Source organism: Dendropsophus ebraccatus, chromosome 9, assembly GCF_027789765.1.
Source record: "Dendropsophus ebraccatus isolate aDenEbr1 chromosome 9, aDenEbr1.pat, whole genome shotgun sequence".
Lineage (NCBI taxonomy): Eukaryota > Metazoa > Chordata > Amphibia > Anura > Hylidae > Dendropsophus > Dendropsophus ebraccatus.
In genome coordinates, this window is record NC_091462.1 from 108,127,609 (window position 1) to 108,141,908 (window position 14,300).

The 14,300-nt window shown below is 43.9% G+C and overlaps 1 protein-coding gene across 1 annotated transcript in view; it reads left to right on the forward strand.

The window, feature by feature from the left end:
• The window catches only part of RGS11 (regulator of G protein signaling 11), a 94,207-nt gene that overhangs the window by 42,466 nt on the left and 37,441 nt on the right, over positions 1-14,300 (forward strand). Inside the window, exons 5-6 of the mRNA XM_069984284.1 lie at positions 4,202-4,308; positions 12,240-12,291. Coding sequence (XP_069840385.1) covers positions 4,202-4,308; positions 12,240-12,291 — 159 coding nt within the window. The remainder of the gene's footprint in view (positions 1-4,201; positions 4,309-12,239; positions 12,292-14,300) is intronic.

The following is a 14,300-nucleotide window of genomic DNA, read 5'->3' on the forward strand; positions in this document are numbered from 1 at the left end:
ACACAGCGATCCGCCGATGATCGTTGTTATCGGCTGATCGTTGATATAGGTTCTGACCTATAATTGTCGCCCACAGACCGTGCACCGATACGTGTAATACATACATTACATATCCATTATCCAGGGCTCCTCTTGCTCCTCTTCTCCCCGGGTCCGGTGCGCTGCAGCTTCAGAGCAGCCTGTCTTAGCTGACAGGCAGCTCAGCCAATCACAGGCCTGGACCACTGCGGCCAGTGATTGGCTGAGCGGCCTGTCAGTTAAGACAGACCGCTTTGAAGCTGCAGCGCACCGGACCCAGGGAGAAGAGGAGCAGGAGGAGCCCTGGACCATGGATAGGTAATGTATGCCAGTTTAGCAAGGGTTGCAAGGACATAGGTAACGATGTCCATGCAGCCCTTGTTAAACGATTATCGGGCTGTGGAATAGGCCGATCTAGCACTCGTTGACTGTTATTATCGGGCCCCCATCGTCCCGTGTAATAACACCCTTAGAGAAAATGTCATTGTATGATAATTTACTGGTCCAGGTCCATGAAGCATGAAGAACTACTACTATATACAGGATAGGATTATATGTGTACAGTGGCGTATGTTCACACTCTGCATATGTCTGTGAGCTGTGTTCTGATTGGTTTCTGTAGACAACTGGTTGAGTTCTTGTCCCAGCAGTTCAGAAAACAAGATGGCCGCCCTCACTGTGTGTTTCCGATGATAAGGATCCATTTATAGACTCATCCTCCCAATAGACTTGTGCAGGTGCTAAAATAATAATTAAATTATATGGAGTAATTACAGAATAAATAGACAGAATTCCCTGGGAGCCCCTGGTGTAGAAGTGGCGGTAACAGTAGTTACAGTGTTTCCACGATTCCCGGACCCTCGGGACCCTTCCCCCCCCCCCCCCCATCTTCCATCATCTTCTTTTTTTCTGCTTCGTCTCTAGAAACTTCTTTCATCTGCTAATGCATACAAGGCAGGGAAATTAATTTGCCAATGCAATAGATTCCGCTTTACATCGCCTTCCTCGTGCCGTTCGCCGATTGGACGGGTTCTGAAGCCGAGAATTAGGAGGATAGATAAATAAGTAAGCAGAATATCTGCCAGTTCCAGTCCAGGATGAAGGATTTAGAGGGGAAGTGATGGACGTATCCTTTGAAGTTTCTCTGGAGAAGGGACATTGCGGCTCAATCAGATTGGATTTAATGAGGAAAGATGAAAAGTAACCGGGGCCAATTAAAGGCACATATTGATAGGATGGGATATATGTATACATGTTCTGTCGGTGGGGGTCCCATCTCTGGGACTCCCACTGTTCAGGGTAGTAATGGGCTGCCACTCTCTTCCTGCAAACCTTACTGTAAGATAAAAAGGTCCAGTCCTTTGTTTTACTACGTTACATTAGAATATTATCAAAAAGTTATCTTATTTTCAGTAATTCAATTTAAAAAGTAAAAACCCCTATATAATATAGAGTAATTACCCTCTCTCTCTCTCTGTACTGATTGGAAGGGGGAGGGGGGAGGGGCATGGTCTGCATAGCGGGGTCTACAGCCCTGTACTCTGACCCAGGAAGTCTCCCTCACCTTCCAAATCATAGCAGATCCACTTCAGGCTGGGGCTTACATCAGGGGACAGGACTGTGGAGGTAATCTCTCTATAGCTGTGACCCCTCTCTCCCCAGACAGAGAGTGCTGTATGTACGTGCCCACATCTGCCCTACTCATTCCTTCATGCCCCCTGCAGTCTCGGTCAGCCCTTGTGTTTCCCATCCTCTCCATTCCTGCTATAATTTGCCTGCACTCACACTCAGCTATACACACTGCTGTTATAACGTGCCTGCGCTTTCACATAGCTATACACACAGCTGTTATAATCTGCCTGCACTTACACTCATCTATACACACTGCTGCTATAATGTGCCTGCACTTACACTCAGCTACACACACTGCTGCTATAATGTGCCTGCACTTACACTTAGCTACACACACTGCTGCTATAATGTGCCCACATGTGCCCTGCTCATTCCTTCATGCTCCCTGCAGTCTCTGGCCGTCCTTGTGTTTTTCATCCTCTCCATTCCTGGTAGAATGTGCCTGCACTCACACTCAGCTATACACACTGCTGCAATAATGTGTCTGCACTCCCACTCAGCTATACACACTGCTGCAATAATATGTCTGCACTCTCACTCAGCTATACACACTGCTGTTAAAATGTGCCTGCACTTACACTCAGCTATAAACACTACTGCTATAATATGCCTGCATTTACAATCAGCTATATACACTGCTGTTATAATGTGCCTGCACTCACACTCAGCTATACACACTGCTGCAATAATGTGTCTGCACTCCCACTCAGCTATACACACTGCTGCAATAATGTGTCTGCACTCCCACTCAGCTATACACACTGCTGTTAAAATGTGCCTGCACTTACACTCAGCTATAAACACTACTGCTATAATATGCCTGCATTTACAATCAGCTATACACACTGCTGTTATAATGTGCCTACACTCACACTCAGCCATTCACACTGTTGTATTGAAAGGTTTCTGTCACTGTCCTCCTGCACAGCTCTGTGATTCTCACTTCCTGATTGGTCCATGCTAAACACACACCCCTTCCCCATTGCGGTCATGTGACCACACAGACCTCTGACAACAGTCTCTATTCTAGCCTGTTGTACTACTGCATTATGGGAATGTGCAGTCCCTTCCTGTATCTACAAACTGCTGCTGTTTTTTTTTCCAGGTTTATGCATTATACATTATACTCCATAGCACAGGCAGCAAGGGGGAAGCGAGCTCTGAACTACCAGGTCTGCGCTTGCTTCCTCTTGTAATATGGTCAACCCCATCACTCCACATTGGAGTATTGCTTCAAAACCGCCCCCCATACCAACAAATCTGATCCCCCAAGAAGCCTTAATCCGTCACTTGCATCAGATTCGGCCATCAGTTTATAATGTCGGTGGTGATAGGGGTCGGCAGTAGCCAGTTTATATACAGGAAGGTGGAAGCCACATGTTCTGTGTAGCATAAGGATTGTAATATCTTGTATCCCACTCTAGGGGAAAGCATAGAGGGCAGCCACTCCTTCAGATGACATAGCGCTATACTTTCTACTAGCCTAGGGTGGTCCGCCTGCGACAGGTGACCCTTTAGGACTTGTTTCTTTATATCTATGTTATATCTGCTTCTAGGAAACCAATATGGCCACCATCATGAATCCCCCAGAGGTTGTCACCCAGCTGTTCCTAGCTTAGTATCATGGAACAGATGCATGCATCACTGTGGCTTCTGGGAGACCAAGAAGGTTAGATGTCAACCCATATAGATGCCGATGTGGTGGCCATATTGGCCTCAAGGAAAGGCAAGGGTCTCAGCCCTGGTTTGCCAGGGTTATGCAAAAGAGATCAGACCCCTTTGACCTGGATGGCTAAATCTGGCACCATAATGGCCCCTTATTTCCACGTCACGTTGTCAGCTTTCTTTATGGATTGGTAAGTATAGACTATTTTTTTCTGCATAAACTGTTCCCGTTCTGGCAGGAGGATGAGGGTGTTTGTGATGGCGCAGACTCACGCAGCATCTGTCTACACGTTTTGTGTGGGGAAAACAAAAAGCCTGGCATCAGCGACTAGTCCTCCTAATGTCTGTTCCATTACAGATTAGGGAGTCTTACATCATCAGGGCTCTTCAATTATGGATGAAATGAGTGAAGGCGAGAGGCGGCGTAATGTGCTGCCACTGAGATACCAGCAATCCTAGGCTGGAAATAGAGAAAAAAAAAATTATTTTGTATTTTTATTCCTAATTATTGTTTTTTTCCTGTTTTTTTTTTTTTTTTTTTTTACACCATTCTCTGTTGACGCCTTCATTGCTTGTATAGGAAACTGATACATCACAATCAAAAGTGAAAAAATAATCCCTAGTGTATAATATAGCAAAAAAAAATAAAATAAAATAAAATATATATATATATATATATATATACCGTATATATATATATATATATATATATATATATATATATATATATATATATATATGTATATAGAATAAAAATTCTTATGCGTTACATTTTTTTCCCCCAAAATTAATTTTGTAACGCATTTCACCTGAACATATATTGCAGAACTTGACCCATTGGATCAGCTTGTGAATAAATGAGCGTTTCACATCTTTTATTTTGCAGAAGCGTTGCATCTTGGGAATTTGCTTGTCAAGTACGGTTACATATATCCTCTTAAAGACCCCAGGAATCTAGTTCTTAGAGCGGATGACTCCCCCTACAGATTTCAGGTAAATCTCCACAGACCATCCCTGCAGTAATTTAATTTATTTGGTGTCCTAACAAGTTCTGCAGTGCCCCCTAGTGGTAAAAGGACTCTACTACTCACCAACAAGGCCCAACATTATCTGGTATGGTATATGGTATATGCAATTACTATCCAGCTTAGTATACAAACTATATTGTGCCATACTGCTCATAGTGGCCATACATGGTAGTGCACATTTAATTATATTTTTAGTTTTGAATATTTTTGAGATTCCAGGCCTCCATTTGTCCTCTATCCTGTAAGATTAGAGGGTTGTTTATATCTTTTACCAACTCTATACCAAATCAGGTATAAAGGAGGCCTGTATGGGCCTTGCCCGTTCACCACTGCCCCTGCATTCTACTGCCGGTGCTTGGAGGGGGCCCAGACATGTGGAGCAGGCGGATACAGAGCGACAGTGAAGAGTTGTTAGTGTCTAATGGCCGACATTAGTAACAGTGCTCGGATCGATCCCTTTGTGGTGCGTTATCGATTAACCCTCCAGCTTTCATTTCCTGTGCATCCTCCAATTCCGAAATCAACAGGTTTGCTGCCGCCGGGCTTTTCTCTCATCAGATTTTCCCAAGAAAATTGAAAGATAATTGGACTTTAATGCCCTGGAGTATTGTAGAGGCTGCAAATAGCTTGTATTAGAATAGAATCAGCAATGAATAACCCCAGGCGGGAAGAACCGGCTAACTATAGAAGCAGAGGAAACTTTACTTCTTATGCTACTTATTCAGATTATTTTGGAAAGTTGTAGTGTGTATTATTATACCATGTAATCCCACACGTTCATCCTGAGCCTTCTGGTGCAGGAATACAATGTCAGAGCAGGGGAAGACTGGAACATAGGACAGTACAGAACAATGGTGGGATATAACAGTAATGTTCTTGTACATAGGAGGCAGTATGACAATATATTGTTGTATATAGGGGGCAGTATTATAGTAGTTATATTCCAGTATATAGGAGCAGTATTATAGTAGTTATATTCTTGTATATAGGGAGCAGTATTATAGTAGTTATATTCTTGTATATAGGAGCAGTATTATAGTAGGTATATTCTTGTATATAGGAGCAGTATTATAGTAGTTATATTCTTGTATATAGGAGCAGTATTATAGTAGTTATATTCTTGTATATAGGAGGCAGTATTATAGTAGTTATATTCTTGTATATAGGGAGCAGTATTATAGTAGTTATATTCTTGTATATAGGAGCAGTATTATAGTAGTAATACACGGACTGGAGAGAATGGAACTGCTGCACATCCCATCCATGGCTGATACTAATGCCGCTAGGCCTATATTAAAAATCAACACCAGAGTGTCTGTATATGAATTGATAGGGACCCATGTGTATCAGATACCGGCACGAGGTACATGGGGCAGTATGGCTTGATCAATTCATACACAAAATTCTGATGTGTTTTTTATTTAGCCTAGCGGCACTAGTATCAGCCATAGGTGTGAGGTGCAGCACTCTGTTTCTTCCCTGAACCGCATTTTGTTTCTCTCTTTTCTCCGTGTTTTGCACTCCTCCTGGTGAGACCCACATGACCGCAATTAGCAGGAGACACCTGAGTGCACATGGTTTTAATCCCTCCTGTTTTTTCCCATTCTGTTTGCTGCAGCTATGGTGAGCGCAATACCTCATCCAGACTTGTGCTGTTTGGGGGCGACCTTCTCAGCCGGCGGTGCTGGCCGGGTTCTGGTGTGGTGTTTTTGGGTCTGGTCCTGTGGCATGGGGGTCGCAGGGCCGTCCCATGGCCCCCGTTCCCTGGCTGTGCACGCCTGCGGGGTTGGTGGCCACTGACTGGCACGGTGTGGACTTAGTGTAGGGACCCATGTGTATCAGATACCGGCACGAGGTACATGGGGCAGTATGGCTTGATCAATTCATACACAAAATTCTGATGTGTTTTTTATTTAGCCTAGGGGCACTAGTATCAGCCATAGGTGTGAGGTGCAGCACTCTGTTTCTTCCCTGAACCGCATTATAGTAGTTATATTCTTGTATATAGGAGCAGTATTATAGTAGTTATATTCTTGTATATAGGAGCAGTATTATAGTAGTTATATTCCTGTATATAGGGAGCAGTATTATAGTAGTTATATTCTTGTATATAGGAGCAGTAGGGTTTTGGTGGGGCTTTTTGGGTCTGGTCCTGTGACATTGGGGTTGCAGGGCCGTTCCATGGCCTCCTTTCCCTGCATGTGCATGCTTTGCGGGGTTGGCGGTCGCTGACCGACACGGTGTGGAGTTAGCGTAGGGACCCGTGTGGACCAGAGGACCTGCGCGGTGGTACACGGGGCAATATGGCTTGATCAATTCATATACAGACACTCTGGTGTTGATTTTTAATATAGGCCTAGCGGCATTAGTATCAGCCATAGATGGGATGTGCAGCCGTTCCACTCTCTCAAGTTCGTGTATTATAGTAGTTATATTCTTGTATATAGGAGCAGTATTATAGTAGTTATATTCTTGTATATAGGAGCAGTATTATAGTAGTTATATTCTTGTATATAGGAGCAGTATTATAGTAGTTATATTCTTGTATATAGGAGCAGTATTATAGTAGTTATATTCTTGTATATAGGAGCAGTATTATAGTAGTTATATTCTTGTATATAGGAGCAGTATTATAGTAGTTATATTCTTGTATATAGGAGCAGTATTATAGTAGTTATATTCCTGTATATAGGAGCAGTATTATAGTAGTTATACGATCCAAAAGTAAGAAAGAGCTTAGCACTCACCGTTTGCTGCCAACATAGTCCACTTTATTCAGGTAAGCATGAATACAGGGGAGGGAGGTGGAAGCAGGAGCGTCAAGGCGCCTTGACGCTCCTGCTTCCACCTCCCTCCCCTGTATTCATGCTTACCTGAATAAAGTGGACTATGTTGGCAGCAAACGGTGAGTGCTAAGCTCTTTCTTACTTTTGGATCGTATTGGAGTTGTCTTCACTAGCTATATGCACCACCGAGCTACCTTTCCTTATGCCTCTATATCCTCTACCTCTATCGTCCTAGCCCGGATAGTCGTCTCAGCCACATATGCACTTTGGTGCTAACTCAGTTTATCTACTGGACTATATTATAGTAGTTATATTCCTGTATATAGGAGCAGTATTATAGTAGTTATATTCTTGTATATAGGAGCAGTATTATAGTAGTTATATTCTTGTATATAGGAGCAGTATTATAGTAGTTATATTCCTGTATATAGGAGCAGTATTATAGTAGTTATATTCCTGTATATAGGAGCAGTATTATAGTAGTTATATTCTTGTATATAGGAGCAGTATTATAGTAGTTATATTCCTGTATATAGGAGCAGTATTATAGTAGTTATATTCTTGTATATAGGAGCAGTATTATAGTAGTTATATTCTTGTATATAGGGGCAGTATTATAGTAGATATATTCCTGTATATAGGAGCAGTATTAGGCTGGGTTCACACAATGTATATTTCAGGCAGTATTTGGTCCTCATGTCAGGTCCTCATAGCAACCAAAACCAGGAGTGGATTGAAAACACAGAAAGGCTCTGTTCACACAATGTTGTAATTGAGTGGATGGCCGCCATATAACGGTAAATAACTTCCATTATTTCAATACAGCAGCCGTTGTTTTAAAATAACAGCACATATTTGCCATTAAATGACGGCCATCCACTCAATTACAACATTATGTGAACAGAGCCTTTCTGTGTTTTCAATCCACTCCTGGTTTTGGTTGCTATACAGCCTCAAACATACAGCCTCAAATATACGTAGTGTGAACGTAGTGTGTATAGCCTTATAGTAGTTATATTCTTGTATATAGGGGGCAGTATTATAGTAGTTATATTCCTGTATATAGGAGCAGTATTATAGTAGTTATATTCCTGTATATAGGAGCAGTATTATAGTAGTTATATTCCTGTATATGGGAGTAGTATTATAGTAGTTATGTTCTTGTTGATAGTGGGCCACTGAATCTTAGAAATGAATACTGCTCCTATGATGAGATCTATAGTAAGTGAAGTTGCCCTTTAAATGACGACACTGTCTTGAGCCTGGGGCCACAGGGCATTCAAACAAATGAGGTGTTTTGAGCTGATTAATAACAAGGAATGTTCTGCTAAATTTGGAAAGAATCAGGAGATTATGTCAGATACATTTTGGGGCTATGAATATCTTGTTAGGGCGACAGGATATTTATTTTGACAGGAGCACTGCCCAACATGGCAAGACGCACTGCCATCCTCTGTTATTACTGCAATCTGTCTTGGAGACTCTAAGCCTGATAGACGTGAAGCTGCTTCTCTGCAGGCTGTAAAAAGACAATGAGAGGAGCACGTCAGGAGGGAGATTGATTTAAATAGGTTATGGGATCGGGTCTGACTGATTCCTGTCACATACCAGCTGCCAACATGGGCTCTATATACCGCCCGGAGATGTATAACCCTATAACATCTCACTATACCCCCTCCCCATCGAATAATTCCAGACTAGAAACTCTCTTCTCTGGCTTAGGGTGGGTTTACACTACGGAATTCTCGCAGATAAACTCTGCGGAATTCCGTCGGCTGTCCGTGCGCGCGGCGGCGCGCCTTTCCGCCGGCTCCATAGACACCAATCTATGGGCCGGCGTATTCCACTATCCGCCAAAAGAAGTCTCCTCAATGGGGTTTCCCCCAGATGGGATGTCCACATGTTGTAACTATATACATATATATATATATGTATATATATATATATATCCTCATGGCCACATAATTTCATAATAGAATTATTACACCTTGAGGGCGGCTAGTGCCCATCTCTCCATACAAACATATGATCTGCTATAATATTCGCTTATCAGCACTGACAGCCCTATATACAGAGTGCATGACCACCATTTCTTCTGTATGTTGCCTTCCAGATAGTGCCCCATATACAGGGTCTAATCTTGATTTACAGAGAGCACCCCATACTCCCCCCAAATTTTTATTAAAGTATTATATTGCCCCCCAAAAGTTATACAAATCACCAATATACACTTATTACGGGAAATGCTTATAAAGTGCTTTTGTCTCTGCACTTACTACTGCATCAAGGCTTCACTTCCTGGATAACATGGTGATGTCACTTCCTGGATAACATGGTGATGTCACTTCCTGGATAACATGGTGATGTCACTTCCTGGATAACATGGTGATGTCACTTCCTGAATAACATGGCGATGTCACTTCCTGGATAACACGGTGATGTCACTTCCTGGATAACATGGCGATGTCACTTCCTGGATAACACGGTGATGTTACTTCCTGGATAACACAGTGATGTCACTTCCTGGATAACATGGTGATGTCACTTCCTGGATAAAATGGTGATGTCACGACCCGACTCCCAGAGCTGTGCGGGCTTTGGCTGCTGGAGAGGATGATGGCAGAGGGATGCTCAGTGTCCCTCCAGTGCCCTGTGTCCCTCAGTGTCCCCTGCCATCATCCTCTCCAGCAGCCACAGCCCGCACAGCTCTGGGAGTCGGGTCGTGTCATCACCATTTTATCCAGGAAGTGACATCACCATGTTATCCAGGAAGTGACATCACCATGTTATCCAGGAAGTGACATCACCATGTTATCCAGAAAGGGACATCACCATGTTATCCAGGAAGTGACATCACCATGTTATCCAGAAAGGGACATCACCATGTTATCCAGCAAGTGACATCACCATGTTATTCAGGAAGTGACATCACCATGTTATTCAGGAAGTGACATCACCATGTTATTCAGGAAGTGAAGCCTTGATGCAGTAGTAAGTGTAGGGAAAAAAACACTTTATAAGCATTTCCTGTAATGTGTATATTGGGGATTTGTATAACTTTTGTGGGGGAATACAATACTTTAACCCCTTAACGACTGCGGGTGTATATTTACGCCCACGCGTAATCGCCCGAACTATTAATTAATCACATTCCTGATCTCGCACGGTAAACGGCATAAGCGCAAAAAAAATCCCAAAGTGCAAAATTGTGCATTTTTGATCGCATCAAATCCAGAAAAAATGTAATAAAAAGCGATCAAAAAGTCGCATATCAAGGTAACGATAGAAAGAACACATCATGGCGCAAAAAATGACACCTCATACAGCCCCATAGACCAAAGGATAAAAGCGCTATAAGCCTGGGAATGGAGCGGTTTTATGGGTACAAAGGCCCCGTTCCCACTGAGCAAAACTAGCGGAAACTAGTTAATTCTTCAGGGCGGACAGAGCAGGAGCTCGCACCTCCCATAGACTCCTATTATGAGCGGGAGGCTAACGGCATTCCGCTAGTTTTGCTCAGTGGGAACGGGGCCAAACACAAACACCGTATCGCAGCGTATTTTCTGCTGCGATACGCAGCAGATACGGAGCAGATTAGATCTAAATAACTGAACAGCATCCAATATGCATCAAATCTGCTGCGTATCTGCTGCGTATCTGCTGCGTATACGGTGTGTGTGTTTGTACCCTTAGGGTATGTGCACACTGAGGAAAAGGCGAGGAATTCAGCTTGAAATTCAGCTCAAAATTCAGCTTGAAATTCCTCCCGTAAAAAATGTGCAGAGCAAAGTCCCATTGTGTTCAATGGGTTTTCTGCTCTGTTGTTCACACTGCAGAATTTCCGAGCAGAATTTTCTGCTGTAGATCTGCTAGAGGAATCCTATAGAAGTCAATGGGGGGCTTAAATTCTGCTTGAATTCTGCCTGAAAACTTTCAGCTACAATTCCTCGAGAATTGCTCAGTGTGCACATAGCCTTAGAACATATATTTGTTATCAATAGTTTGAATTTTTTACCAGTCATCCGATACAATATAAGTTATACATGTTATATATCATTGTAATTGTAACAACTTGAGGAACATATATAACAAGTCAGTTTTACCCCAGGGCGTTTGGTGTAAAAACAAATACCCCCCAAATAAACAAAATGCGTTTGTTTTTTTTTCAGTTTCACTACACATTGAATTTTTTTCTGGTTTCACAGTGTACTTTATGAAAAAATTCAGCCTGTCATTGCAAAGTACAATTAGTGGCGCAAACAATAAGTGCTATGGCCTTTTAAGCACAAGGAGGAGAAAAACGGAAGAGCAAAAATCGAAATTGGCCTGTTCCTTAAGGGGTTAATAAAAATTTTTTGCCAGTCTTCTCCTTTAACTGTGTCCTAGAGTGAGAGTGCCCCCTATCAATAGTGCCCAAGCAGAGTGCACCCCCTAGTAAAGGGTTTGGTCACCCCCCCCAAAAAAAAAATTCAAATCAACTTTTGCCAGAAAGTGCTTTCTAAGAAAGAGATTTCTCATTTACTTCCATTAAAAAAATCTCCAGTCTTCCAGTAGTTATCAGCTGCTGTATGTCCTGCAGGAAGTGGTGTATTTTTTCCAGTCTGACACAGTGTTCTTGGCTGCCACTTCTGTCCATGTCAGGAACTTCCTGCAGGACATACAGCAGCTGATAAGTACTGTAACACTGGAGATTTTTTTTAATAGAAGTAAATTACAAATCTCTGGCACTTTCTGGCACCAGTTGATTTAAATTAAAAAAATGTGCTGGGTGAACTACCCCTTTAACATTGCTCCAGCCTCAGTTGCCCATTTTACAGTGTCCTATTTAGAATGTTTATCCCCTAAAACTCCCAGCAAATACAAAACACTGGCCAGCGGCTTCCTTACACATGGCCATGGGTGACAGCAAAGCATTGTGGTCCATGTGGCTACCAGTGCAGGGCCCTCTCTCCTGCTGTACCCGTTACTGTTCCCTGCCATAGAATGGCTTAGTTGTACATTTGTATTGTTGGCAGTGTTTGGCAGTTATTTTATTTGATAAGGGGGTGGAGTTTTGGTTATTTCAATAATATTTTTAACAGAATTTTTCATTCAATTTCTTACCTTATAGACTCCATATTTCTGGACCACCAATAAATGGCCTGCCACAGAGCTGGACTATGGTGAGTTACACTTGGTTGTTACCGTGTCTAAAAATTTGTGTGACACATTATCAGGGAATTGAGGGCCCTATTATGAGAAGAAATTCTCTTCCTTGTATCCCCATGACAACTCTCCCGGTTTCTGTACTTTTATAGAGATGCTGAGGATTGTTATTAGTGTTAGATATGTAAGATGGCTTACAATTGGTTCTTGATAGCCTTTGTGTGCCTATGAGCCCTTATTCTGTAATTATATGCTCCTCATGGGCGGGGCTTTATTTGATGGAATTGTGTCTATTGGTTCAGTTTCCATAAGGTGCCCTAATAAAGTGGTCCCTACACCAGTGATTTTCAACCAGTGTGCCGCGACACATGGTCGGGTGTGCCGCGGGGAAAGTTCCCCAAACTATGGTGCCCCTGTGAAACAGGAGAAAACAATGGGGGAGAGAAACCTGGGGATGGGGGAGAAACAGGGGAGAGAAGCATGGGGGAGAGAAGTATGGTGGAGAGAAGCACAGGAGAGAAGCACAGGGGAGAGAAGCAAGGGGGAGAAGTATGGTGGAGAGAAGCAGGGGGGAGAGAAGTATGCTGGAGAGAAGCATGGGGGAGAGAAGTATGGTGGAGAGAAGCACAGGAGAGAAGTATGGTGGAGAGAAGTATGGTGGAGAGAAGCATGGGGGAGAGAAGTATGGTGGAGAGAAGCATGGGGGAGAGAAGTATGGTGGAGAGAAGCATGGGGGAGAGAAGTATGGTGGAGAGAAGCACAGGGGAGAGAAGCAAGGGGGAGAAGTATGGTGGATAGAAGCAGGGGGGAGAGAAGTATGGTGGAGAGAAGCACAGGAGAGAAGCATGGGGGAGAGAAGTATGGTGGAGAGAAGCACAGGAGAGAAGCATGGGGGAGAGAAGTATGGTGGAGAGAAGCACAGGAGAGAAGCACAGGAAAATGATGTAGGAGGAAACCAGGGGAGCGTGAAAGGGTAAGGAAAGGACGTTTGTTATGTTCTGAGCCTGGGCAGCAACATATTCAGGCTTTGTTCCCCCAACATCTTTTCTTGGTCGTTTTGCGGTCATTTTATGGAATGGGCGTCATTTTGGCGCCTAAACGCGGTTGTAATTTGCATAAACTGGGTGTGTTTTGGTGACAAAATGACGGCCATCCAAAAAAGCTGCAAAGCATCCAAAAAAAGAGAATGTTGTGGGAACATAGCCTCAAAGTTAGTTCTGAGCGGAATACACCCTTAGGCTATGTTCACACAACCAGGGCCGCTTTGCCCAGAGGGCACATGGTGCACGTGCACCGGGCCCACTGGTTAAAGGGGCCCCCCGAGCAGGCCGGCCGTTGCTATGTGCGACCAGTGCGGTCGCACAGGGCTCCGGCCACCAGCCTGTCAGGGGGGAGCGCCATAGATGGGTAATCTACTTACCCCTCCATGGCGCCCCCTGCAGGGACCCCCCCGTCCGCCGCCGCCCCCGCCCGCCTGCTGCCGTTGCGGCGCTTCAGCGGCAGCGTTACTGACAGAGAGAGAGCCATTGGCTCCCTCCCTGTCAGTCACTCTTGTGGCCGCACTTCCTGCGGTCACAAGAGGCAGCCTCTTGTGACCACAGGAAGTGCGGCCACAAGAGGGAAGAGAAGAGGAACGCGTGGACCTAGGTGAGTAACAGTGTTTGTTTTTTTCAATGTTATATGGGAGGGGGAGCTATATACTATGGGGGAGCACAGGGGGCTATATACTATGGGGGAGCACAGGGGAGCTATATACTATTGGGGAGCACAGGGGAGCACATATACTATTGGGGAGCACAGGGGGCTATATACTATGGGGGAGCACAGGGGAGCTATATACTATGGGGGAGCACAGGGGGCTATATACTATGGGGGAGCACAGGGGGGCTATATACTATGGGGGAGCACAGGGGGCTATATACTATGGGGGAGCACAGGGGAGCTATATACTATGGGGGAGCACAGGGGAGCTATATACTATGGGGGAGCACAGGGGGCTATATACTATGGGGGAGCACAGGGGGCT